This window comes from Panthera uncia, assembly GCF_023721935.1.
Source record: "Panthera uncia isolate 11264 chromosome A1 unlocalized genomic scaffold, Puncia_PCG_1.0 HiC_scaffold_17, whole genome shotgun sequence".
NCBI classification, from domain to species: Eukaryota; Metazoa; Chordata; class Mammalia; order Carnivora; family Felidae; genus Panthera; species Panthera uncia.
The window spans coordinates 88,614,737-88,640,092 of record NW_026057577.1 but is presented as its reverse complement, the minus strand read 5'-3'; the positions used below and the strand labels follow the sequence as shown (position 1 = coordinate 88,640,092).

Below are 25,356 nucleotides of genomic sequence, written 5' to 3'. Positions count from 1 at the left end.
GGTGGGATATGTGTGATTCCTCAGGCACTCCTGGATGCCCAAGAACAAAGGAAAGGAAACAAATAGGAAACTGACAGAGATCACAGTCATGAGGGCATGAGTCTCCATCAGTTTACAAATATCTTAGTAAATTACAAGAAAAAGGCATTCATTTCAATAGCCTAATCTCCAGAAACCTATAGACTCGGTTTCCTGGAGCCCTTAATATCACCCTCCCCTCCATAGTGATGTGGAGAACAAAGGCAAGAAGGAAATGGCAGGGAAAATTAAATTTCTTTATAACTGCAGCCCATTGACAAATACTTGAGGCAAATACAGAGTATAACATTTCTCTAGGAACCCCTACTGTCATAATGCTAATGCATTACTAGAGGGAAAACCACCTTCGTTTGACAATAGCAAGGTCTCCAGTATTTTAAGAGTCCTCTTTATTTTTTTTTTTTAATTTTTTTTCAATGTTTTTTATTTATTTTTGGGACAGAGAGAGACAGAGCATGAACGGGGGGAGGGGCAGAGAGAGAGGGAGACACAGAATCGGAAACAGGCTCCAGGCTCCGAGCCATCAGCCCAGAGCCTGACGCGGGGCTCGAACTCACAGACCGCAAGATCGTGACCTGGCTGAAGTTGGACGCTTAACCGACTGCGCCACCCAGGCGCCCCAAGAGTCCTCTTTAGTGTATCAAAGTCTTTCTGGAGGCCTGCCTCCCTTTTGTCTTTACCTCCCCCAACTCCATAGTATATAACCAGTCACTCTTCATAACCCCAGTGCAGCTCTTTCTGCCCATGGGTCCTGTTCCTGTGCTTTAATAAAATCACTTTTTTGCACCAAAGATGTCTTCAAGAATTCTCTCTTGGCTGTCAGCTCTGGACCCCCCCCGCCACCACTCTAAAACTTTATCAACTCCAGTCCGCCCGCTTAACTCACAGAAATCCCTCCTGAATACCTGAAACCAGAAGTTCTAATTTTCTCATCTTTTCACGTTATCTTCATTCTCTCTGTGTCTGTAGGGAACATGAATGCTGATATCTCTCCAGCTTTACTTCTGCCAAGAGTATAGCTATTTCTCAAATGCAGTATGAAAGCCTCAAACGCTTGCCCTGGCTTGGGTCAGTGCTCCCTCCCACTGTAGCCAACCATCTGTGGCCAGGAGCATGCTACATTAGAAAATGTTAGCTTCCCTAGGAATCTCATGACTGGGATGGAAGAGGCATTCCCATAGGAAAAGGGGGAGATGACAGAAAGAATAGATGTCAGCACACAGTAGATGCAATCAGCACCCACTCAACAAAGGGTTGATGAATATTGAAGGGACAGGGATTGTGCTAAGTGCTGGGTGACTCAGTCCTTGCCCTCAGGGCACCTACCTTCTAATGTAGGGGACTGGTGATAAACTGATATTCATCCAAATTACCAATTAAACAAATGGTAAAAGGATATGAACAAACACAGAAGAAAACTGATTGGTGAATAAACATATAGAAAGTTGCTGGGGCGCCTGGGTGGCTCAGTCGGTTGAGCGTCCGACTGTAATGCCCGAGGTCGCGAGCCCCCCGCAAGAGACCACCAGAGTCATAAATCAAAGCCAAGCGGCAAGGGTCGTTTATTGCAGGTTCGAACCTGGACCTCTGCGCACTCGTTGCCAGTGACGCTGAGAGGCCCCGATCAGGGTTGGTACAGCGTTTTTATAGACAGAGACAAATAGCACAGGGGAGGTTTCAAATTATGAGGGGCCTGATTAGTTGGTTTTAAAGTAAGGACATTTGTTGTTCTCTGATTGGGCGTCCTTTGTCTGTCCTTTGGCGGGAAGGCTTTGTCCATTACTTGTGGCGGGAGGAAAAGGGGGAAGGGGGAAGGGGGTAGGGGAGGAATGTGTTAAGCAAGCAGGTTTACAGAAGCGAGAAATGCCGGTTAGTTTGTGTACAATCACTTATTCTATTACATATCAGTTAGTTTGTGTACAATCACTTATTCTATTACATAATCAGACTACATTCGGGAAAGGTTTCACAATAGACTTCTCAGCAATTGTATTTCTTATCAAAGATCCATAATAAGCAGAAAAGAGAACTTAGCTTTAAACTAAGGCAGGGCTGTCATTTGGATTTAAAGCTGTTCTTTTCATTCCCCCCTTTTTCTTGTGCCTAAAGAGCCAATCTTGGGTCTTTTAAGCCTCTGTTTGTAATGTCTCGAGCGGTAGGTATTGAGTTCTTGACATCATTAGTTGTATAGTATTGAACCTATCTTGGACAAAATTAATAATTTTGTTTATGATGTAGGGGCCTACTGTGAGAGCGAGAAGTAGGATGGCCAGAGGTCCGAGTAAAGCGGAGAGCAGGGTAGTTAACCATGGGGACGCACTGAACCTGGATTCAAACCATCCTGTCTCCTGTTTTCTTTCCTTCTTTCATTTATTTAGCCCTTCTCGGACCTTGGCCATAGAATCTCTTACTATTCCTGTGTGGTCAGCATAGAAACAACATTCTTTTCCTAGTGCTGCACAGAGACCACCTTGCTGTAGGAACAGCAGGTCTAATCCTCTCCTGTTTTGTAAAACTACTTCCGAGAGGGAGGTTAGGGACTTTTCAAGCGAAGTGATGGCGGTTTTTATTTTTTTTATATCTTTATCAACCGCTTCTCTAAGTATACTAAATCCCTTGTTTTGTATAGTTAAGGCCGAGATCCCTGTCCCTGTTCCGATGGCCCCGAGTCTGAATATGGTGGCTAGGGTTAGAGCCCCCGCAGTAATGAGTGTTCTCTTAGTTACTCCTTTTGGTGCTATCCACATCTGGTCTATATACTCAGCTGTGTGGTATGTGATTTTTGGGAACACAATTACCATTACACAGAATTTTGACTGATTGAATATACTTTTATAGAGGCAGGGGTTTAGTCCTGCATGAGAGCAAAGCCACCATGAGTTATTTGGTGGAATTATTCACTTTTTTGAAATATCTGATATATTTATGTTATTTGTACACAAGTGGCTATACTTTTTAGGCGCTTTTTCTATACATGTTCCATTTTCCGTAAGCACTGGTAGCATGAGACCAGGTCTTTTTTGTCCCCATCTGCAAGTATCTGAGTTGTTCGCAGTGTTATAAGTACCCATTATAGCCACTGATTCATAAAATGGGGGTTGTATAGAATAGCACAACCAACAAGCCTCTGTCTCATTAGGGTTAGTATGGTTTAAGGCCTGATAAGTGGTATTTATCATTACCCATAAAGGGTCATCTTTGAATGGGATTTGGATTTTTTTGGGGGGGTTTTCTTGGAGTAGTCCCGGTTACAGTGACCACCTGAGTGGCCGGAGAATTAGTACCTTTATTTGTGGACCGCGGGGTAGTATTAGGCTTACTTGTGGGCCATACTGACTGGTTTGGCCCTATTAGTGTTGGTGAAGCTTTGGGTTTTATTTTTAATCTTATCTGAATAACAGTTGCAAAGTAAGGCGGTCCCCGATACAGATAAATTCCCCAATTTAGTCCCGTAATCCATCTTGTCTCCTTTTTTCCATCCTCTAGAAATTTGATACGAATAAGGTTACAGGCACGGGTTTGCTTGGGACAGGGGCTGGCAAATTTCATATCAATATAATGGGGTTTTACCTCCCATTTCCAGCTTCCATCATTGGTAGTGACACAACTCCAAGCCTTACAGTAAAGGGATTCGATTCCTCCACAGGTTTTTTTCATTGCTCCTGTTCTGAACCCGGGACATGCATAAAACCCACCAGATCTTATGCGCTTTTTTTCATTTTCTGGGGTTCCGGTCCATGACGGATTAGGACGCTGGCGGCTTCCGTTGGGGGGGGAGTACCCCCATGGTTACGGCTACGTCCTCTAGGTTAAAATATAGATCAGGCCACCAGGCATTTAGGGGAGTATCGTCTGCTGTGGTAGTATTATAGACTTCCTGGGTGTCCAAATTAGAAACCTCCCAAGTTAAAGTATAGGGTGTGTGGGGGTTGCCCGCAATACTTATCAGTCCGTAGGAAGTGAGCAGGAGCACGCTAGTGATCATTTTGACGCTTTGATCATTGTGGGTCCGGAGTTGCTGCAACAGTCTTGGTATGGGACACCCGAGCCTTTGGTCTCAGCCGGTTTTCGGGGTCAGGTTTTCGATGCAGAGTCAATTTTAAAGGATGGGTCTTACTCTGGTCAACCGTCCAGGCGGTGTTGGCTTCCGGCACAAAGTCTTCTCGAACTGCAAATGGATCAGCTGGTCGGGCGTGGGTATAATGGATCCAGGTAGCAATCCCGTCGACTTTGAGAGCGGTGAGTGTGGTTAGGATCACAATGTAGGGTCCCTTCCACCGTGGTTGGAGGGTCTCTTGCTTATGTCTCCGCACGTATACCCAGTCTCCGGGTCGGTAGTGATGTGGCTCAGGAGGGGGCCCGGTCTCATAAATGGCTCTCAGTCTGGGCCAAACTTCCTGGTGGGTGTGCTGGAGTTCTCTCAGGGAAATAAGAAGTTTATGATCATCAAATTCAGTTAACACATTAGACTGTAGGTTGGGAATTATAGGAGGGGGTACTCCATACATGATTTCAAAGGGGGTTAATCCCAGTTTGTAGGGGGAGTTTCGCACCCTGAACAGAGCGTAGGGGAGTAAGGCTACCCAGTTAACGCCAGTCTCCATGGTCAATTTAGTCAAGGTCTCTTTTAGAGTTCTATTCATTCTTTCTACCTGTCCTGAGCTTTGGGGTCTATATGCACAATGTAGTTTCCAATCAGCCCCAATAAACTGCGCTATCCCCTGTATTACCTTTGAAATGAATGCTGGTCCGTTATCTGATCCTATTAGGGTAGGGAATCCGTACCTGGGCATGATGTCTTCTAACATTTTCTTTGCTACTACCTGCACAGTCTCATGCTTGGTGGGGAAGGCTTCTGTCCATCCTGAAAAGGTATCTATAAACACTAACAAATATTTATACCCATATTTTCCAGGCTTTACCTCGGTGAAGTCTACTTCCCAATAGGCTCCCGGTCTGGTTCCACGGGTCCTGGAGCCAGGGTTCTTCCCGTGGTTGGTAGCGTTAGTTCTTTTGGACAACAGCAGCCAGGACTTTGGTCATTTTTTCGGTAGCTTTAAGTTGCCTGTCCTCTGGAGTTTCCCTATTATTATAGACATGCTGGGCAATGCGGAGTAAGTCCTGAATTTGTTTTCCCTCCAGGTCTTCTAGTTTCTGGAGTTTCTTTTTAATATCAGTGGCTGCCTGGTTTACAAAGGCCATTACAACGGCAGCTTGATTTTCGGGGGTCTCTGGGTCCCTAGGGGTATACTGTCTGAAGGCTTCCATTAGTCTTTCTAAATAAGTGGTAGGGCTCTCTGTCTTACCTTGTATTACTGAATACACTTTTGCCAAATTAGTGGGCTTGCGTGCAGCAGCCCTGAGACCCGCCATTAGAGTCTGGCGATAAATGCGCAACCGTCCCCTACCTTCTGCCGTGTTGTAGTCCCAGCCATCCTGTGGGGGTTGGGTCAAGGGAAAAGCTGCATTAATGAGATCAAGGTTAGCAGTGGGTTGGCCGTCATCTCCAGGAACCAGCTTTCTTGCTTCCAATTGAATTCTTTCTCGCTCCTCGGTGGTGAACAGGATTCGGAGGAGCTGCTGACAATCATCCCAGGTGGGTTGGTGGGTAAACATAACGCTGTCTAAGAGACTTATTAAATCTTTAGGGTTATCAGAAAATCGGGCATTCTGGGTTTTCCAGTTATATAGGTCACTGGTAGAGAAGGGCCAGTATTGAAGTCGGGGGTTCCCCATCTCATCGGGAGGCCCTATTTCCCGTAAGGGTAAAGCTACGGTGGAGTCAGGAAGGCGGAGTCCTGGCTCATGTGGGGCCCGCCTACAGGTGCGTCCAGCCGGCCCTTGGACTTCGCCCCCACTAGGCATGAGCGCAGGTTGAGCCTCCCTATTCTCTAGTTCTATTGGCTGGGCTACGGGAGGCTCTGCTGGCGCAGCAGGGATAAGGGCAGCTTGCGGAATAAGGGGAGGAATCTGGTAAGGGGGAGGGTCGAGAGAAAGCAAATCTTGGCTGTCGGGGAGGACAGGGGGTGCAGTTGAAGTTAGCGGCTTGGGAGGGTTGATAGGTTTAGCCGCTAGGATTTGGCATGACCTTGCTGTTAAGAAAGAGGCCATCCAAGGAGGTGGATTTTCCACTAAATCTTGCCACACCAGAATATAGGGAATCTGATCCGGGTGACCTTCTTTCCCTGGTAGGAAAATTCTTGATTTTACTTTAAGGACCACAGGGAGGCAGAAGGTTCCCTCTGTAAGCCAATTGACCCCAAAGGTAGGCCATTCAGAGGGGCAGTAGGCGATCAACTTTCTTTTGCGAATGTCTAGGCTTAAGTTGTGTCCTCTAGCTCTTACATCCCTGAAGTTGGTGAGGAGGAGGGAAAGAGGGGTGCTCTGCGTTTGGCCCATGTTATGATTCTGAGGAAGAGGAGAAGAGAAGGGGGCGCGGGCAGCACGGACGCGGGGGGGGGGGGGGGTTGCTGGCCAGGGGGTGGCACGGGGGGGGCCCTGAAGCGGCTGAAACTAGCGGTGGAGGAGTTCGCGCAGGCGACTTCCGAGGGTGAGACCCCCGGCGGCCTGGCTGGGCCCTGGGCGGAGGGGCGGGAGGGAAAGCCGCAGGGAGCTGAGGAAGGAGAAGAGAGGAACAAAGGATGGAATAATTAATTCTGATCAGCGGAGAAAACACTTAATTCCAATAAAGCATCCGACCCATGAAAGAAAAACAAGAACTAACAAGAATCTCTCGCAGCGGTTCCAACTTTCTGGTGCTGTTTCGGCCAACCCGATAGAAAGGGTTACGGCTAGGATGGTTACTATTACAAAGGCCCAAGGGTGACAATACATTTAGACTGACACAGAAGCACTCGCATACTCGTCCCTCCGCGTCCCTCGCTGGAACTTAGGTGCCTCTTAGCATAGGCGGGCAGGTATAAACCCCCTGCTTGGATCAAAAAATTTTGACCGCCTTAAGCCATATGAGGATCACCGCGGAAATCGGGTTAGAGCCCACTCGAATCCTGTAGCTTACGCCGTGGGACTACACATAGGGTAAGTCAGGCGCGTGCCCCTGACTCCCAACAATCATTCCAGTCAATTCAACAGACAGACACACATCACATCAGAACACGGGTAACAATGGGCATGCCTACTGGTTTTTCAGGCGCCTAGAGATGAGAAAGACAAACAGAACCGGTTCTCCTAAGAAGAAACACAGATTAGAAAGAAGAAAAAGATAGAGCTGGCTTACTTACTGATCAGAAGCAGAGACGACCTGTTGACCAGAAGTCTGGTGGGCCCGGGGGAGATCTCGGTGGAACCTCCAAATGTAATGCCTGAGGTCGCGAGCCCCCCGCAAGAGACCACCAGAGTCGTAAGTCAAAGCCAAGCGGCAAGGGTCATTTATTGCAGGTTCGAACTTGGACCTCTGCGCACTGGTCACCAGTGACGCTGAGAGGCCCCGATCAGGGTTGGTACAGCGTTTTTATAGACAGAGACAAATAGCACAGGGGAGGTTTCAAATTATGAGGGGCCTGATTAGTTGGTTTTAAAGTAAGGACATTTGTTGTTCTCTGATTGGGCGTCCTTTGTCTGTCCTTTGGCGGGAAGGCTTTGTCCATTACTTGTGGCGGGAGGAAAAGGGGGAAGGGGGAAGGGGGTAGGGGAGGAATGTGTTAAGCAAGCAGGTTTACAGAAGCGAGAAATGCCGGTTAGTTTGTGTACAATCACTTATTCTATTACATATCAGACTACATTCGGGAAAGGTTTCACAATAGACTTCTCAGCAATTGTATTTCTTATCAAAGATCCATAATAAGCAGAAAAGAGAACTTAGCTTTAAACTAAGGCAGGGCTGTCATTTGAATTTAAAGCTGTTCTTTTCATGACTTCAGCTCAGGTCACGATCTGGCAGTCCGTGAGTTCGAGCCCTGCGTCGGGCTCTGGGCTGATGGCTCAGAGCCTGGAGCCTGCTTCCGATTCTGTGTCTCCCTCTCTCTCTGCCCCTCCCCCGTTCATGCTCTGTCTCTCTCTGTCTCAAAAATAAATAAAACGTTAAAAAAAATTTTTTTTAAAAGGAAAGTTGCTCAGCCTCACTCCAATGGGAAAAACACCAATAAACAAATAAATAGAAGCTCATTTCCATCAGATTTGCAAAAAAATTTAAGTTTGATAGTACCATATGTTGGCAAGAATATGGGGAAATAGAGACTTAATATGTTTTTGGAATGGATTAAAAATTAGGACAACCATTTGGGAGAGCAATTTGGCAGTATTAACTTTGAAGATGCACAGATAGAATGACTCAGGAATTTCACTCCCAGGAAATACTTCACACATACATCCCTCACAAATGTGCTCAAGGAGATGCATATAACAACCTTCATTGCATCACTGTTTGTGAGAGCAAAAATGTGTAGTCAGTCCAACCATTTCAACAACAGAAGAATAAAAAAGTAAACCGTGGGGGCGCCTGGGTGGCTCAGTCCATTAAGCGGCTGACTTTGGCTCAGGTCATGATCTCAACAGAGTGTGAGTTGGAGCCCCACGTCAGGCTCTTGTGCTGGCAGCTCGGAGCCTGCTTCGGATTCTGTGTGTCTCTCTCTGCCCCTCCCCCCTTGCCCTCTGTCTCTCTCTCTCTCAAAAATAAACATTTAAAAAAAAAGTAAACTGTGATATATTCATGCAAGGGAATACTACACAGCATTAGAAATGAAACTAGATCTCCATGTATGACATGGATTAATCTCAAAAACGTCAAGTTGGATAAAAAAAGATAACAGTATGTTACCTGTAGAGGACACTTTTTAGGCAACAGGCTCGAGCATTAGAAACTTGAACAAGGCAAAAGTGTCCACAGTGACCACCAAGCTGACGCAAAAAGGTTTATCAAGTGACCCACCTGGAAATAGCCATAGGCTCTGACCAATTACAACCACGCATAGTTCTTAAGATCACCAAAAAAGGGAAAATTCCATAGGTTCCATACTTCCTCACTCTGCCCTATACCTATAGCCCTTTACCACCACCTCCTGGCAGACAGTCTCTCCTTTGCTGTCCTGCCTGCTGCTCTTTTGCAGTGTATTCAATAAACTTTTATCTCTTTTGTTCTGCCTTGGGTGTATTCTTTCACCACCCATGCCTTGGCCCCCTATCCAATCAGACCATGCCACATCACCATTTATGAACATTATTAAAATTCAAAAAAAAGTTTTGATACGTACATAATAAAAGTATAAAAACATAAATGGGAATGATACACATCAACTTCAGGATAATGGTTATACCTGGAGATAGGAATAGCATCCTAGTTATGTTTGAATTTTTTTTTTTTTTTAGAGAGAGAGAGCATGCATGAGCGGGGGGGAGAGACACACACACAAAGAGAGAGAGAGAGAGAGAGAGAGAGAGAGAGAGAGAATGAGAGAGAATCCCAAGCAGGCTCCACATTCAGCACAGAGCCCAATGCAGGGCTCGATACCGTGACCCTGGGATCATGACCTGAGCAGAAATCAAGAGTCAGATGTTCAACTGACTGAGCCACCCTGATGTCCCTGAAAAATATTTTTAATAAAAAAAGAGAATAAAGCAAAATGCTAACTCTCAAATTTTGGTCAATACATGGGTATCTGAACATGTTTGTCATATTTAATAATTTTAAAATTTAAAAACATTAAGAGTCGATTAATTAAAATGATGAACAACTCCAGAGCTCATCTATGTCTGTGAAATTGAAACATCCTAAAATCCAACTGAGGACACATGTGAAAAACTTCAGAACCAATCCTTTGAGTTTCCCTTCTTTTTCAAAAGAAAAGTTGGATAAAACGAGTGGACCTAGATTCCTGGATCTATACAGGGAGAAACAAGATATCAAAAGCATGGTTTTCAAGACACACAGACCTGGTTCAAGTCATAGCTGCCTTGGTTATTCAATATATGTTCTTGGGTAAACCACTTCCTCCCTCTAAGCTTGTTTCCTCTTTTATGAGATGGAGATAAGCTGGCCAGATGGCAGATAGCACAAGGCAGCCCCAGGTCAGGGATACCTGAGAGCCAAAGGGAAGCTGGCAGATCAGAGAAACCAGCCCTGTGGCCATCAGAAGAGAGCTGGGCTTGGGTGTAAACAATGGCAACCCATTACAGAAGAGGCCAGAGCTCTAAGGGAATCAGGCCCTGTTGGGTTTTGGACAGATGTACCCCTTATTCTCCCCCCCCCCCCCACCGTTGCCCTGGGGAGACCTTGGCCAGCCCTATCACCATTACTGCAGGTTGAGAAGACACTGGCTGGGTGGCTGGGTAGGCACCTGTTCTACCTCAAGAACTAACTACAGTGTAGTGAACCAGCCTGCACCTTAGCAGCCTCTCTTCCACCACTCCTCTTCCCTCTGCCTGTACCCAAGCACCAAGTTAAAGCGATCAGAGGCGGCAACTTCTAGTAAGAGTCTTACCTGGGCCAAGAGAGTTATAGAGAGGTTCTCCAGGGATGCAGTTGTCTGCTCAGGATTATACCAACTAGGGGTGTAGACTATACACCAGAGAGCCTCCTTCCCAACTCACCAGGAATACTTCAAGCTACACTTGGACTATGCCACCTCCCCTAGGCATTTTAGTCTCCAGGCCTCTCCTGGCCCCAAGGAAAGAGGAGCTCACAGGGACAGATAAGAGAGGTCTGAGGGGCACACACCCAACCAGAGAAAGACAACATACAGGACTATCTTATCCAAACACACCAGAGTTAATAGACTAGGCAGGGCAACAACCGAAAATAAGCATTTTAAGTATTATTCTAAAAAAGAAAAGAGAGGACTTTGGAAACATGAAGGGGGAAACAAGAAAAACCAACTACAGAACCTGATGTGAAAAATGTTGTAGATTAAATAAATCCCTCAAAGGCTGTGGTGAATAGCAGAGTGGATATACCCAAGGACGAAATAAGCAAGTATGAAGATCAGTTTCAGAAAATTGCCTTAAAAGCATAACAAAGGTATAACTGAAAGGCAGAAGGTTAAGCCAGTGTTGTCTGAAGCTGGCTACTTCTGAATGATATGGTGTATGATATAATGAGTGGACCCTTTGGTCAAGGGTCCTGCCTCTCACTGTATAGTATGTCCCCTCATTGTATGCTATGTTGTTTGTGACTACTTCCTGTGGATTGGGCAGGCATACTGTGGTTCCCCAGATAGTGATGAAAAAAAAAAAAAAAAAAAGGATGGAAGGAAAGAGGGAAGGAAGGAAGGAAGGAAGGAAGGAAGGAAGCTATAAAAGGGGTGAACACAAATATACCCTGGACTTTAGGAACAAAAGTGCACAAGAATGCAAATGGCACCAGGATTCCAGCTCTACCTTCTTTCTTTGTTTTTCCTGCTCTACCTCAATCTCTTTGACCTGAAGCCTTCTTCGTTACAGGTGGGGGAAATGGCTGCCTATAGCTGATAAGTTTTACATCTTTATCCACCCAAGACAGATTGATCTCAACACTCTGCTTACCAAATTTAAGAATCTCGCGAAAGGATCTTCTTCGTCCAGCTTGATCCAAGTCATTACCCTGGGACTAATTATTTGTGCCAAGAATCATATAAACATGGTAGGTTTCCAGTTAATTCAATCATTAGGGAAACAATTCTCAGGAGATGAAGACAGACAAATGTTTGCATAGCAGTACACTTTACACCAGAACAAAGCCTGATATATAGTAGGTGATCATTAAATGTCAGTTCCCTGCTGCCCTCCTTGCACCATCATCAGAGACATGTAGTACTTATCCTGGTAGAGATGGGGAGCCACTAAGGAATTTTAAGCTAAAGATGACATTGTCAGCTTTTGTTTTGTTAAGACTACTGTGTAGCAATATGGAAGTTGGACTGTGTAAGGAAAGTTGGCAGTGTTTATCTTTAGAATTTAATCTTTAGGGGTGCCTGGGTGGCTGAGTCGGTTAAACGTCCAACTTCAGCTCAGGTCATGATCTCATGTTCGTGGGTTTGAGCCCCATGTTGGGCTCTGTGCTGACAGCTTAGAGCCTGTAGCCTGCTTCAGATTCTCTGTCTCCCTCTCTCTCTCTGCCCCTTGCCACTCATGCTCTGTCTCCCTCTGTCTCAAAAATAAACATTAAAAAAAATTTTTTAAAGAATTTAATCTTTAATTGTAGAATATCCAGATGGGATTATGATTGAAGAGGAATTAACATCACTCAGAGATGGATATATTGACTATTGGGATTTTGTCTTCCCTTTTTTCAGAAGGTAAAGGGTGACTATTTTTATGATGGATATTATATCATGTAAGTGGAAGCACAAAGTTTAAAATGGATATAAGAGTAAAACTGGATGCAAAGGGGTGGACTGTGCTGGTCATGTGCCTGTTTACTTATGGCTCCATCCCTCACCCTTCACCTGCCCTGCTCTGTATCTAACTCCTGACAATCCCATTTCCAAAATTTCCTTGCCAGATCTCCAGTTAGTTTCAGCTAATGGCAGCCAATGCCAGGTAAAAGGAGATTGAAAAGGATTGGTCAGAGAGGAGGGAAAAGATCAAGAAAAAAATGTATCATAGAAGCCAAGGGAGGAGCACATGCAATTCATTCAATTCTGCAAATATTTAAGTGCGACCTCTGGGCTTCAGTCAGACTGAGCACATCAGACCCCAAGATGACAAAGGCCTGGTCAACATCCTCAAGTGGAGTGACAGAAAAATTTTCAGGCAGAAACTGTGACAAAACAGGGTGACTGAACTCCAGCTGAGGAAGAAAAAAAACAAAAAAAGAAACCTAAATTTTTTTTTTTTTTTCTGACCACAAAGTTCTGGTTAAATTCACTGATGCTAACTTTTCTCTTTGGGAACTTTGCACTCCTGTTTTACCAAGGAGGTGATCCCTCAAGGAGTGAGCTGGCACCCTGGCCAGGTTTTGAATGGCATCTCTGCTAAGACTCCATTTAACAGTGTTAAATGGTGCAAGGAGATCGAGCAAAATAAGAGCTAAGATGTTACCAACAGATTTAATAAAGAGGGATTTGTTAGAGACCCAGGTGAGAGAAGTTTCTCTGAGTGGGCGGGGCGTGGAATAGGAAACGCATATTATCCAGAAGTAGGGCTGTGATAGAAAGGAGAGGAAGTAGCCAGTGAGGGAGGACAGTTTCCCAAACAAGAGAGATCTGAGCATATCTGTGAGTGACTACAAGAGTCCCTAGTCCGTCCGGGTCAACTAGATGGCTTGGGGTTGCTTACAATAAAGACACCTATTCACCGTGCAGCCCCTCATGGAGTTCTTCTTTGAAGTACCTCAGGATGTTTCTCCTGCTACACCTGGAAACCTTGGCAGTCACTGGAAGTCACAAAAGACTAGGTGATCAGGAAATCTAAACACTGCCTTCTGATCCTGCCTGCTTCATTAGCATGCCCAACACCCCAAGAGAGCAGAACCCCTGGGGTCTGAGAAGCAGCCAACGGAAGGTAGAGTACCAAGCGTCTGGGATCCAGGCTGCAGTCCCGTCTCTGACACTCCATAACCTGATACCCCGTAGCCTTGTGACTTGTCTTAATTTGTTCCCCGAGGTCTTGAGGGATGCCCAGAAAACACCTTTTGGGTTTGAGTGCAGTCTCTACCAATGCACTACAATGCGACCTGGGGCCTCGGTTTTTCCTTCTAGGAAGCCCTGCTTTACAGAGTAACCGAGAACAGCGGTCAACTGAACAATAGGCATATAGTAAGTGCTCGGGAAATGCCAATATCACCGTCTCCCATTACGCACAGGTACAGCCTCTCGCTCCACACCGCACCTTGCAGGGGGGGCGGGAGGTCCCGGCGCTCTGGTCGGCTAGCCCACTCCCGCTGCCCCGGCGCGGGCCGCCTGTCGCTGACAGCAGTGGTGCATTGTGGACCTTGTAGTGCGGGGCTGGGGGTGGGTGGGTGGGCGCGGCCGCGGCAGTCGCAACGGGGCCATCTTCCGCGGGACGGCTGGTTCGGCCTGTGCAGCCCGCACCCGCGCCCTTCGCCCGGTCCGATGGCTCCGCGGCCGCTGAGCCCCTTGGTGCTGGCGCTGGGCGGCGCCGCGGCCGTGCTGGGCTCAGTACTCTTCATCCTCTGGAAGGCCTACTTCGGGCGCGGACGGGAGCGGCGCTGGGACCGGAACGAGGCCTGGTGGGGCGCGGAGCCTCCCCGCCTCCCTGAGTGGGACGAGTGGGACGTGAGTGCCGGGCCGGGGTCTGTATCTCCGCACGTGCAGCTGAGGGGTGTGACGCGGCCCCGCGAGGCCGGAAGCGCCTGGGTCCGGGACTTGGCGCCACAGCCCGCTAGCCCCTCGCGAAAGGGCGCGCGGCGGGCAGCCAGGCAGTCGTGAGTCCCGGAACCGGGAGATGGGTGGGCATTTCAGGGAGTGTTTGGCACCGCCCTGTGCTGCCGCGGGACCCGGGCTTCCTCGTGGGCGCCAGAGCTCCGTGGGCGCGGCCCCGGAGTGATGTCGGGCCCGCGCCCTGTCTAGCCCGCGCTCGCCGGGCGCCTGCGCAGTACGCACAGCCCGCGGCCTGGGGCATGCTGGGAGAGGCCTCCGCCCCCTTCCCGGCCACTGGCCGAATTGAGAGTTTTTCCCTGTCCGTGGTACCTACGATCCTGGGTCGCGGGGATTGCCAGTCTGAGGAGTCTGAGACTTCGCGAGAAGGAATTTCACCGAGGTCACTCAGGAAAAGCCAGGAGAATAGGGTTTGGGATTCAGGACTCCAAAGGCAGCGCTGGTCTCACTGCACCAGACCATGCCTGCCTGCCCGTTGACGGGTGGGGAGCGGGATGGACGCTTTGGTGTCTTCGGTCTTCTTTTAGGGAGGGTCCGGAGGGAGGGTGCCGGCCGCAACCTGACCTGTGCTCCACAGCCTGAAGACGAGGAGGACGAAGAGCCGGCGCTGGAGGAGTTGGAGCAGCGTGAGGTGCTGGTGCTGGGGCTGGATGGCTCAGGGAAGAGCACGTTCCTGCGCGTGCTGTCTGGGAAGCCACCGCTGGAAGGCCACATCCCCACCTGGGGCTTCAATTCTGTACGGCTGCCCACCAAGGACTTCGAGGTGGACCTGCTAGAGAGTGAGCAGACCCCCCCCCCCCATCGCTCCCACCCCCTACACCATCTCCCCATCACCTCAGCTGGACCCAAGCGGGGGATCTTTGCCTGGGGGTAGCTCCAGCATGCATATCTAAGCAGGACACGTCCCTGTATGACATTCTTCCCCTGCCTCTCTGGGGCACAAATATAGTCCAAGCTCTGTCTTCTGAAGCAATGGGCCGTTCATGATCAGGCAACTCCAGCTTGGTCACTGCCTGTCCCTCACCCCTACTGAAGCTCACATGCCTAACACTGAGATATCAAAAGCTAACTTTTCCTGTATGCCAAGCACTTGAAAGGCATTATTATGTAATGAAATCCTCCCAACAATTCCAACAAACTGGAAACAGTCATTATCCTTGTTACATGCATGAGGAAAGGGAGGCTCAACAAGTTAAATAATTTATCCTGGCTCACCCAGCTTGCCAGTCTGCTAATGCAGACTCTGACTCTAAGCTCTGGATGTTAAGTACCATGCTACATTGCTTGTTTCTGAAGGATGCTTGCTATTTTCTTCTGCCCTTTGCACTGTTCCCTCAGTCTGGAAAGCCCTTCTTCCCTTGATAAACTGCTACACCTTCAAGATTTAGGTCAAATATGATATCCTGTGAAGCCATCTCTGACTCCCAGGCTAGGTTAAGGGCTCTTCCTCTGAGCTAGCTTTTGCCACATACCAGGCTGTGTCCGTAACTAAGCATCTGGGACACAGATGGGTCTGATCCAGTCTGGCCCCTAGGGCCCAGCCTCAAGCAGATACCTGGGAGAGCTTGTTGAGTGAGTGATCAGAGGGGGTCTGGGCAGTGCCTATCCTCAGTGTTAGGCTTCTTGGGATCCCAGGAGAGGGTTGGCAGAGGGGTATTGAGAGGACAGCAGTACTTAGCCGCGTGTGTCTAGCTACAGACTTGGAGGGGAGGGACAAATGGACTTCTTGCCAGCCACAGGACTCAGGCCATAAAGATTGGGTAGGTTTAGTTAAGCGTTAATGTAGTGAGATCAGACTCTGAGGGCCTACCTGTTGGCCTGAATGGGCCCAGTTCTTCTGGTCTCAGGCACTTGCTTGCTGGCCTGTCCTGGCTATATCTTTCCTCCCTGATTGTGGCAAACATTGATATCCACCTGGAATTTGGTTCTTTAAACAAGATTTTCCCCATCCCTGGAAGAAGGGGTTTGGTGTTTTCATGTTACCCAAGAGTCTGACTGGTTACAATCCAGGTTTGATAGGGTCACTCCTGGATTCAAATTCAGATCTCCCATTCAAGTCCTAGAGTTTTCCCTTCCCACAACACTCACATGGCTGTGGTCTCCAATGCCTGGCCTGGAGCCCAGCCAAGGATGGGCCCTTCGTGGATCTTTGATGACTCTTTCCGTCCCCCCCCCACTTCGTATACCTCTTTTATTAGCTAGTTCTTTCAGCTTTATTTTCCAGTAGATTCTGCATCTGTCCACTTTCCCCCACTTCCACCACTGCCTGTTTGATCCAAGCCACCATCATCCCAGTACTATAATAGCCCCTGTGCTGGTCTTTCTGCTTCCACTTTTGTCCCCAATGTCAGCCAGCAGTATCTTTCAGACACCCATGTCACGCTTGCTTAAAACCCTTAAGGGGATCCCCAGAAGCCTCACTGTAGCCTTACAGCCCCTGTGTGTTCAAGCCCTGGCCAACCTTGATGGTTGTGGCTTCTTCCTCCCTCCCTCAGCCATCCTGGCTGCCTTCTGTTTCTCAAACACAGTGTGCTTGCTCTTCCTTCTGCTTGTAATGCTTTTCTCTGCCTCTTCCCTTAGCTAGCTCCTTTTCATTAGTCCAGACTCAGCTCATATGCTGCTTCCTCGGGGAGACCTTCCTAGATGACCCAATCCAAAGCCACCCTCAGCCATTTTCACTTTTTCTGTTTGATTTCCTTCCTTTCTGAAATGTGCTTATGTGTTACTGCTGTGTCCGTCTTGGTTACAGAGGGAGCTCCTTGAGAGCAGGGCCCTGTCTGCCTTGCTCACCTCTGTATCCCCAGCACCCAGATCAGTGCTTGGCACCTAGTAAGCACTCAGTAAATACTTGTTGAGTGCCTGCTATGTGCCAGGCATTGTGCTGAGGGCTTTGGGGGGGATCCAGATGTAAACAGCTCTAACTCTCAAAGAGCATAGAGTCCACAAGTATCAGAAATATATTCAGCAACACTAGGATGTGGTGTGACTAATGGGGACTGTGCAGAGGGACAGAGAGGAACAAGAAGGCAACCCAGGGTACTGTGTGGGCAGCCATGTGGTGGTAGGACTGAGTGTGGTGTTTGCAAGGAAAGAAAATGGGGTGACCAGACTGAACAAGAGACACTGAAGGGAGAATGGCTGTGCATAGGCTGGGCAGGGAGTCCTGGCTTCTGACCACACCATTACTGGCCAGGGAGGAAGCTAGGAATTGGCAGGAAGCAGCCCAGGAAAAAGAACTAGAGAGTACTATTTAATGAGCACCTTGTATGCCAGTCCTGTGAAAGGTGCATTGCGTGTGGTACCTTGGGTTTTGCCACAACCTATTAGTAGGTAAGTTCAGTGAGGAGGAGAATGCTGCTGCTTGAAGGCAGTGACTTGCCCAGGGAGCCCTAGCTGTCAGAGCCTGAGCTAACCAGGACTGATTGGCTCCAGAACAGGTTGTCTTTTCCTTGCCCCTGGCTGATGGAGCCTTGGGAAGCCAGAAGAGGGGTGGTCTTGAGGCTGTACGTACAGAGCTGGGGCCTGGGGAGGCTCTGAGCTGGCCCCTGGCCTCTCCTCAGTCGGTGGCAGTCAGAACCTACGCTTCTACTGGAAGGAGTTTGTGAATGAAGTAGACGTGCTGGTGTTCCTGGTGGACTCGGCTGACCGGCTGCGGCTGCCTTGGGCCCGGCAGGAACTGCACAAGCTGCTGGACAAGGACCCTGACCTGCCTGTCGTCGTGGTGGCCAACAAGCAGGTGAGAGCCATGGGAGGCTGGCTTAGGCCAGTTGGGTTTGATCCACTGATCCCTGGGCAGGGGCAGGGAGCACAGGAGAGAGATTCAGGCCCAAGTCCATGACCCGGAGCACTTGGCTGAGATTCTGTCCCGTGCTTTTCATTCTGTGCTTTTTCCTCATCCCTGACCCTCGTCCTCTATCTGCCTTCCTCTTTGTCTCCCTGCCACCCACCATCCTGGAGAAATGAGAAAAATAATGATTACGCATCCACTACATGTCAATCAGGTATGGTTTTGAAGAGCATTTCATATTATGCTTCTAATTGACCCTACTAGGAATGGGATACTATTCCCATTTTACAAATTGGGAATCTGAAGCTTGAGGTTTTGTAATCTCCCCAAGGCTGTACACCTTGAAAATAGTGCAACTGTGATGTCTAAATCCAAAACTTGTGCCTTTTCTGCATTGCCACTCCTTGTGACTTCCAGCTCTAGATCTGAGAGGTAAAGCTGGGAAGTAGTAAGTTGAGCCGATTGAAATGACAATATTATGAGTGCACCTACAGTGTGCCAGGCTAACCACCTGACAATCATGACCTCACTTAAATCCTGCAAAATCCTATGGTTGACCTTGTTATTATCCCTCAATGCCCAGAGTTACAGCTGGTATGTGGCAAAGGCAGGACTTGAACTCAGATCTTCCTCAAAGATCCTTCTTAACCACACTTTACCTCTCCTGGGCCTTTGGCCAGACCTAAGCTGCCCTTCTCAGTACATACCAAGTTAAGCTTTGCCATGGTACAGAGTTCTGTCATTTTTCCTGTGGCCTGGCCCATGTTCCTGAGAACTGTGGCACATGTTCCCAACCTGTCTTGAAGAGAAGCTGTACGTCTTTGATCCCAGTTTCCCTTGCCTGTCAGGAAATACTTGACAATCATTTATAAATATGCCCATATGTCCTGGTTTTCCTGAGATGGTCCCCATTTATGCCTGTTGTTCTGGTATAATTATTAATAGTGCCCACTTTGAGTCTCAGAAGTACCCTGGTTTGGATGATGAATTATGTCATCATTCTATTCATAATTTATGGCAATATAGAACCTACAGGAGACAACACCTAAGGTCCCATGAATTCTCCAAGAATTATTTTAATGTGGGGCCAGGGCTGAAATTAAAATGTACCCTCACCAGCTGTGCTCTGCAGTGGCTTCTTTTTTCCTCAGCCAGTGTCTAGGAGTCTGGGGCAGATAAGGCCCTTGTCTGGAAATGACCCTAGTATAAGATCTCCCCACTACTGAGTTTAGGAAACTGAGCTAGGATTCCTGTAAGGGGTATAGCCTTGGTTATCAGCCCAACCTGGGTTTGAAACCTGGCTTGCCACTGTGTCCTTAGCTAAATACCTTCACTTCCCTGAGTCCATTTCCTCAGCAGTTCAGTGCAGACTGTGAGAATCAAATAAGTCTAAGCGCCTCTTACAATGCCTGGCTTAAAGGAAGTGCCATCTCTTACCACAGTGGCTGGTGATGGTATGAAAAGAGGTTGGTACCAAGGAAAGACGGAAAAGAGTTTAGACAAAGGGGCCCAGAGGCCACTTCTGGGAACTTAGGCCCCAGTGTTCCCCGGGTAGCCAAACAGTTCTTTCTGTGGATGACAGCATGGGTGCTGGGAAACTGTCAGCTCTGTTCCAACTAGCTTCTCCATCTCCTCCCAGGACCTGAGTGAGGCCATGAGCATGGTGGAGCTGCAGCAGGAGCTGGGCCTGCAGGCTGTCGATAGCCAGCGGGAGGTGTTCCTCTTGGCAGCCAGCATCGCCCCTGCAGGACCTGGCTTTGAAGACCCCGGCACCGTGCATATCTGGAGACTGCTCTTGGAGCTTCTCTCCTAGGCTGGCCCCCACCTGCTCACGCACCCAACCCTGGAGACCCCCGTTCTGCCACTCCTGTTTCTCTATTGCCAGCCTGGGCCTGAGGCGGGAGCTGTGTGGCAACTCTTCCCTTCTCTCCTCCCACGCTCCAGAACAGGGCCTGAGCAAGGCCAAGAACCACACAGAGGCCTTCCTGGTGAGGTGGCCGTGAGGCTGAAGTGGGGAGGCAGGTGGGGCAGACAGTGGAAGAGCATAGTGTCTGGCTCACTCCAGGCTGGAAGTGGATCCAATTTTCACCAGTGAAGGCCTGCACCCTCCTTCTCTGATGTGTGAAGCAAGGTGCTCAGTGGGCTCAGTTCTCACCACTGCAGCTTGTGGTGACTGAGAACCAGTATAGTGTCAGAAGTACTCCCAGTCTGAACCATTCCCTCCTGGAGACTTCAGGCCCCTCTCATGCAGGCAGGTTCTGGGCAGTACACAGTGAGCTGTGGCTCCAAGGCCTACAATATCCTGCAGCCCCAGTTCTGCCCAGCTGGGTCATGGCCTTGTGCTATCTCTGCCTCTCTGGCCCTGGGGCCATCATTTTTAAAGAGAGGTGATTTCCATGTTTGTTTGGTTTTTTTTGTTTTTTTTTTTTTTTTCTGACTTGGAAATACATTTTCCAGCCATGAAGGTAAGAAGTGCTGGAATAAACCTGGAGATCCTAGCAAGCTTTCTGAAACCTCCTGCTTCTGCAAGCCAAGGCCTGCCTGCCAGACTACAGGATAAAGCGGTATTCACCCCCAATCAAAAAAACTAAAGGCTTTTTTCCCCCTAATCTGGACACACAAGCTGCTGCTCTTGCACTAACTGTGCCAATGCCCATGTTTACAGAAGTCTGGGGGAGGAACCCATGTCCCTGGGGAGACAACTGTCAACTGGAGCTGGGTGTTGGCCTCAGAACTGCGTTTTATTTATTTATTTATTTATTTATAAAAGGAACAGGCCAAAGTTTTAGGTTCTGTTTCTAGGTGCTGTTATCAGAACCCCAGATGACTGTCATGGAAAACTTGTGTCTTTGAGGAAAATAGCTGGAATTGTGAGGCAATGTGATAACCTCCACACGTCAGTGGAGACAAAGCTCTAGCTTCCCCCTATCATTTATAGCTGTATTCAGTATCATACTTCACATTAATCCACATGAACTTAAACTCCACCACCTGGCCTGATAAGTCAAAAGGACACACCTCCTTCTGTGTAGATGGTGACTCTAGGAGAGGCAATTTGAATCATGTAAATCCAGGCAAAAAGAAATGGGAATTAGCAGATCAGCCAATAGGGGGACTTTGGGTACCTCACTCAGCCTTTCTGGACCTGCTGATTCCTCAGCTAAAGCAAAGTTGGACAGAATTTCTGGGTTTTCTCCAGTGCACACTCCAGGATTCTCCTGTTTCCGGTGACCAGCCAGTTTGTCTGTATATTGACACTTCTCTTTAGTGCAGGCAAAAGAAGGAGCCTTATGTCTGTCAGGGGCCACTGAGTAATCAGTAGCCACAAATGGACTTTTTTTTTTTTAGAGGTCATATCCAACTCCGTTTGCTTTTTAATTGAGAATACAGATTATGTGCCTTCATTTCATTTGACATTTACTCAGTGTGCTTCAGTTCCATGCTGTGGCCTATGTGAGAAAAGGCACAGGGAGGGAGGGTGGGGAGGGAACCCCCAAATCCAGAAGTGTGATTATTGGAACAGTGGCCTACCATGCTCTTGGGCTGTAGGTATATCAACAGAATCGCTGTTATTTGAAATCCTGATTAATGTTCGCAGAAGAGATTTGTTTGCTTTTACTTAAAATATTTAAGGAATGACTTGGCTTTTAAAGAGTAGCCTTTGAAACTTTGTCGACAAATTTTCCTTTTGACATTGAAAGATTATAAAACTACTTCTCTGTTCTTTGAACTCCTGGTTCTCCAGTGCTTGACATTTACCTTTGGAACCAGCAGTGTTGTAGGGGATCCTTTTCTAATTAAGATCTGCCTTTGGTCTAATGAGTATCATTATGTAATACAATTTTCAAAGTCTCCAGTGAGGGCAGTGAACTTGAATAAAGAGTTTAACTAACTATATCTACTTGAGCAACTTTTGAAGACCACTCCCAGAACGGACAGGTCCCAGTGGTACACCAGAAGAGACACCACGGGGGGGCGCTGAAGGTCCAGAGTACCACCCCTCTGATACTTGTGTAGAATATAGATGTTCTCTTGGCCTTTGAGTGTGCCTCATCACATTTGTGGCTGACAGCTGTGCTCTGGTAGGGTCGTTGGCCTATCCTCCAGGCAGAGTGCCAACAGTGCTTATCTGCTCTGGTTTCTGCTAGGATTAGACCAGATGAAGTAGAGGAGTGGGGCTCTCTTACGAACAGCTACGTGCCTGGCCTGTGGTGCTCTTACCCAGTTGCTCCCGAATGTGACTTTCTGATTCACAAGCCCAGATCACCTGCTCCTGGGACCCAGCCATTATCTGGAGTTCATCTCAAAGTTTTCTGAGCTAGCCTGGGTGACACTGCCCCCACCCCACTCCACCCCACTGCCCCAACACTACAGCTCCCAACCTACCTGAGCGTGGGTTAGGGGTCAAATGTCAGCAGCTCTCCTAACAAAGGCAGCTGGAAGGTAGGAAGGACAGATGGGCACTCCACATCAAAGGGAAGCCTCTGCTTCTGCTTGCCTGTTGAACCTGTGCCTCATCATTCACCCTGGCCCTAAGGACTTCTGTTCTTAAGAATTACTTAATGCAATGTGGCTTCTGGTTTTCCATTCTCTGACCTGCTGCCAACCCTCAGGAGAGGCCAACTTGGCTGAAAGCTTGGTCATGTGGATGGTCTGAGCAAAATTAGGTTCCTGAGACTACTGAGACCACCACCTTGGACTGGCTGCCTATCCCAAGAAGCCTCCTCTGGTACCTCTTGGTGCCCAGATGTGGGTTGTAAGCTTGCACTGACACACTGGCATCCAGCTGTAAGGACGGGGTGGGATGGTGAAATCAGTCCATCACAGCCCTCCCAGTCCTCCAGAGAGGTGCTGATGAGAATCTGAGGGCTCTTCCCCGTCTTCCTGAATGAAAACACTAGATTCTCCAAAAGATGTTTCCACTTGACTTTAGAAAACATTTGTTCTTATGCTAGTTTAGTAGCAATTGCCAGCACTTTGAACTAGCTGCTGAAACTCACCTGTGGTATTCATCCTCGAGCACCTGCCCACACCTCAGACCTGGGAATAGTCTTAGTCTGTCTTGTTTGTTGGCTCACACATCCCCAAAGTCCTTTCCAGTAGTTATGAAGAGAACCTCCACCTTTTCCTCATCTGTTGCCTCTGCGAGGTGGGCCCATGAGGTACATGGGGAGAATTCCCACCAAAGATCTGGAAGTAAAGAGGCTTTGCTGTCCCAGCCCAAGCCCTATGAACCCAGACCTGCAGGGTTGCCAAGGACAATCTGCATTAAAGAGCACTGGCAGCAGTTTGAGCCACACAATAAATGCCAAAAACTCAGTTGTGGTTTCATTTGAATTCTGATTTTGAGGAGTACATGCTGGGTGCTTACAGCTCCAGTGAGGGGCAGCTATGGAGGGTGGTCCCAGAATACTACCTGTGACACAATCACTGGTCAACAGCAAGTCCCGGTCCTCTGACCCTTCAACCCACAGCTCAGTATCTTTTGGGAGGTATCCAAGCCTGGTTGACATTCCTTGGGAGTTCTAGCTGATGGGCTGGAGCCAGGGTGTGGAAACAGGAGCAAAGGATGTCTAACTGCCTCCATTCCAGAGATCAGAATGGAGCATTCCCCTAGCACCTGCCTTGGGCTGGGCTCTGGATTCCCAGGTAAGGTGTCCACACTGCAGCCCAATCTGGAGGCAGAAGTCAAACAGATTAAAAGGCATTTATGACTGATCTTTATTGCTACAGGAAGTCTGGGGCGTAGGGACAATAGGACACTTACACAGCCTGGGGGTGGGGCACAGTGGTAGGAAAGGCTTCCTAAAATTGGCACCTGAATTGGGTAAAGAAACAAGGGGACAGCCATCAAAGGTCTGAATATGGAATGCTGTGGAGGGCATTATGAAGCCAAACAACAAAAGTCCTCATGAGCTCTGCTGCAGACTAGATTCCAAAGGCTGTGTGAACACAGCTTACAATGGCCAGTCACTGCTGGGGTCTAAACTGGCTGGGTCCCCAAGGAGGGGATTCTGGGAACCTCTTCAGTTTCCAGGCTGCCTTCAAAGGGAAGGATAGCAAGTGAAAGCCCAGGCTTAGCTGTCAGAATTGACTTCAAACTTCACACTGACCTCTCAAGCCTCAGTTTCCTTACCTGTAAAAGGATAAAGCCACACACCTTACAGGGTTTTACATGAAGTGATTTATATAAAAATACCAAGTCCTTTTTAAGAGCAGTAAGAAGAACCAGATTTTAGGGGCACTTCTAGGAGAAACATTAGGAATAAGAGGGTTTTAAAATTATAATAGCTGAAGATAGGGGCACCTGGGTGGCTCAGTTGGTTGAGCATCTGACTTCAGCTCAGGTCATGATCTTGTAGTTCGTGAGTTCGAGCCTCACATCAGGCTCGCTGCTTTCAGCTCATAGCCCACTTCAGATCTTCTGGCCCCTGCTGAAGAACAAGAAGCCGGAGGCACCATGAGAATGTCCTGAAGGAAAAGGATGGAGCAGCAAGGAACTGAAAGCCGCCGGGACTGCACGTTCTCTCCAGAAGGACATCATACCGGCACCAGGCCAGGGAGAAGAATGTTTTATCTGGCACCAGACGTACTCATGACCCAGTATGGAATACACTGCAGGTGCACGGCCTGTCAAGATGCCAAATACTATGTTGTACGTGCTTGCTGTCATCAGACAAATTGCAAAAATAAGAGGCTTGAGCCAGGGGACTGGTGCTTCGGCTCCTGGAGAGTCTTAGACCCCTGCTTCGTAATTCTCTCGTCACTGCACCTTTAGGCCCCGTCTCTCTACAGCTGGCACCCAAACAGGGACCTGAGGGAGGAAGTGTGCAGCACTGCTGAAGAAGTGCCAAGGGAACCAAAGGGAAATTTGGAGCCAGGAAGCTCATCCTTTGGGATTTCTGCAGGTAAGTATGGGGAATGCCACCTCATCTAGTTAGGACTCATATATTCAGCTCTTGCAGACTTTATTAAAGAGCTCAGTGGTAAAAGTGAAACGTTCCACATTTGAAGATTTGTCTTATTTAGTAAAGAAACATTGTTATTGGTTTACGCCCTCTGGCAAAAAAATGCTTTGAATCAGAAACAATGGAATTTGGCTTTACATGCTTTGCCCCTCACTCATCAACAAGGGGAAGCCATCCCTTTCTCCATATGGTCTTTGTGTAATTTAACTTCCCTGGCTTTACAACCCTTGCAGTCAGAATTGGGAGGAGGGGGCACTGGTCCTCACAACCTTTCACTGGCTGAATGTGATCA

General features: G+C 48.2%; 2 protein-coding genes across 2 annotated transcripts; one reads left to right on the top strand and one right to left on the bottom strand.

The window, feature by feature from the left end:
- Nucleotides 1-4,116: 4,116 nt before the first annotated feature.
- On the bottom strand, nucleotides 4,117-7,458 carry LOC125934970 (uncharacterized). Its single transcript, XM_049648639.1, has 2 exons — nucleotides 5,448-7,458; nucleotides 4,117-4,458 (listed from the first exon to the last, which is right to left on the bottom strand). Exons 1-2 carry the CDS (start codon nucleotides 6,436-6,438, stop codon nucleotides 4,418-4,420), a joined length of 1,032 nt encoding a protein of 343 aa, XP_049504596.1. The 5' UTR covers nucleotides 6,439-7,458; the 3' UTR covers nucleotides 4,117-4,417.
- A 6,510-nt stretch (nucleotides 7,459-13,968) lies between these two features.
- ARL10 (ADP ribosylation factor like GTPase 10) lies at nucleotides 13,969-22,542 on the top strand. The gene is made up of 4 exons (XM_049648647.1): nucleotides 13,969-14,207; nucleotides 14,887-15,088; nucleotides 17,870-18,045; nucleotides 19,736-22,542. Exons 1-4 carry the CDS (start codon nucleotides 14,025-14,027, stop codon nucleotides 19,907-19,909), a joined length of 735 nt encoding a protein of 244 aa, XP_049504604.1. The 5' UTR covers nucleotides 13,969-14,024; the 3' UTR covers nucleotides 19,910-22,542.
- The last annotated feature ends 2,814 nt before the right edge of the window (nucleotides 22,543-25,356 follow it).

Bases quoted from the DNA above. Each gene is read 5' to 3' on its own strand.
- LOC125934970 (XM_049648639.1), bottom strand. From the start codon at position 6,438: ATGGGCCAAACGCAGAGCACCCCTCTTTCCCTCCTCCTCACCAACTTC. The intron at 4,459-5,447 runs GTAGGGGACGGT...TATTTCCCTGAG, and splicing joins GGACTACAACACGGCAGAAG to AGAACTCCAGCACACCCACC.
- ARL10 (XM_049648647.1), top strand. From the start codon at position 14,025: ATGGCTCCGCGGCCGCTGAGCCCCTTGGTGCTGGCGCTGGGCGGCGCC. The intron at 14,208-14,886 runs GTGAGTGCCGGG...TGTGCTCCACAG, and splicing joins CTGAGTGGGACGAGTGGGAC to CCTGAAGACGAGGAGGACGA. The intron at 18,046-19,735 runs GTGAGAGCCATG...ATCTCCTCCCAG, and splicing joins TCGTGGTGGCCAACAAGCAG to GACCTGAGTGAGGCCATGAG.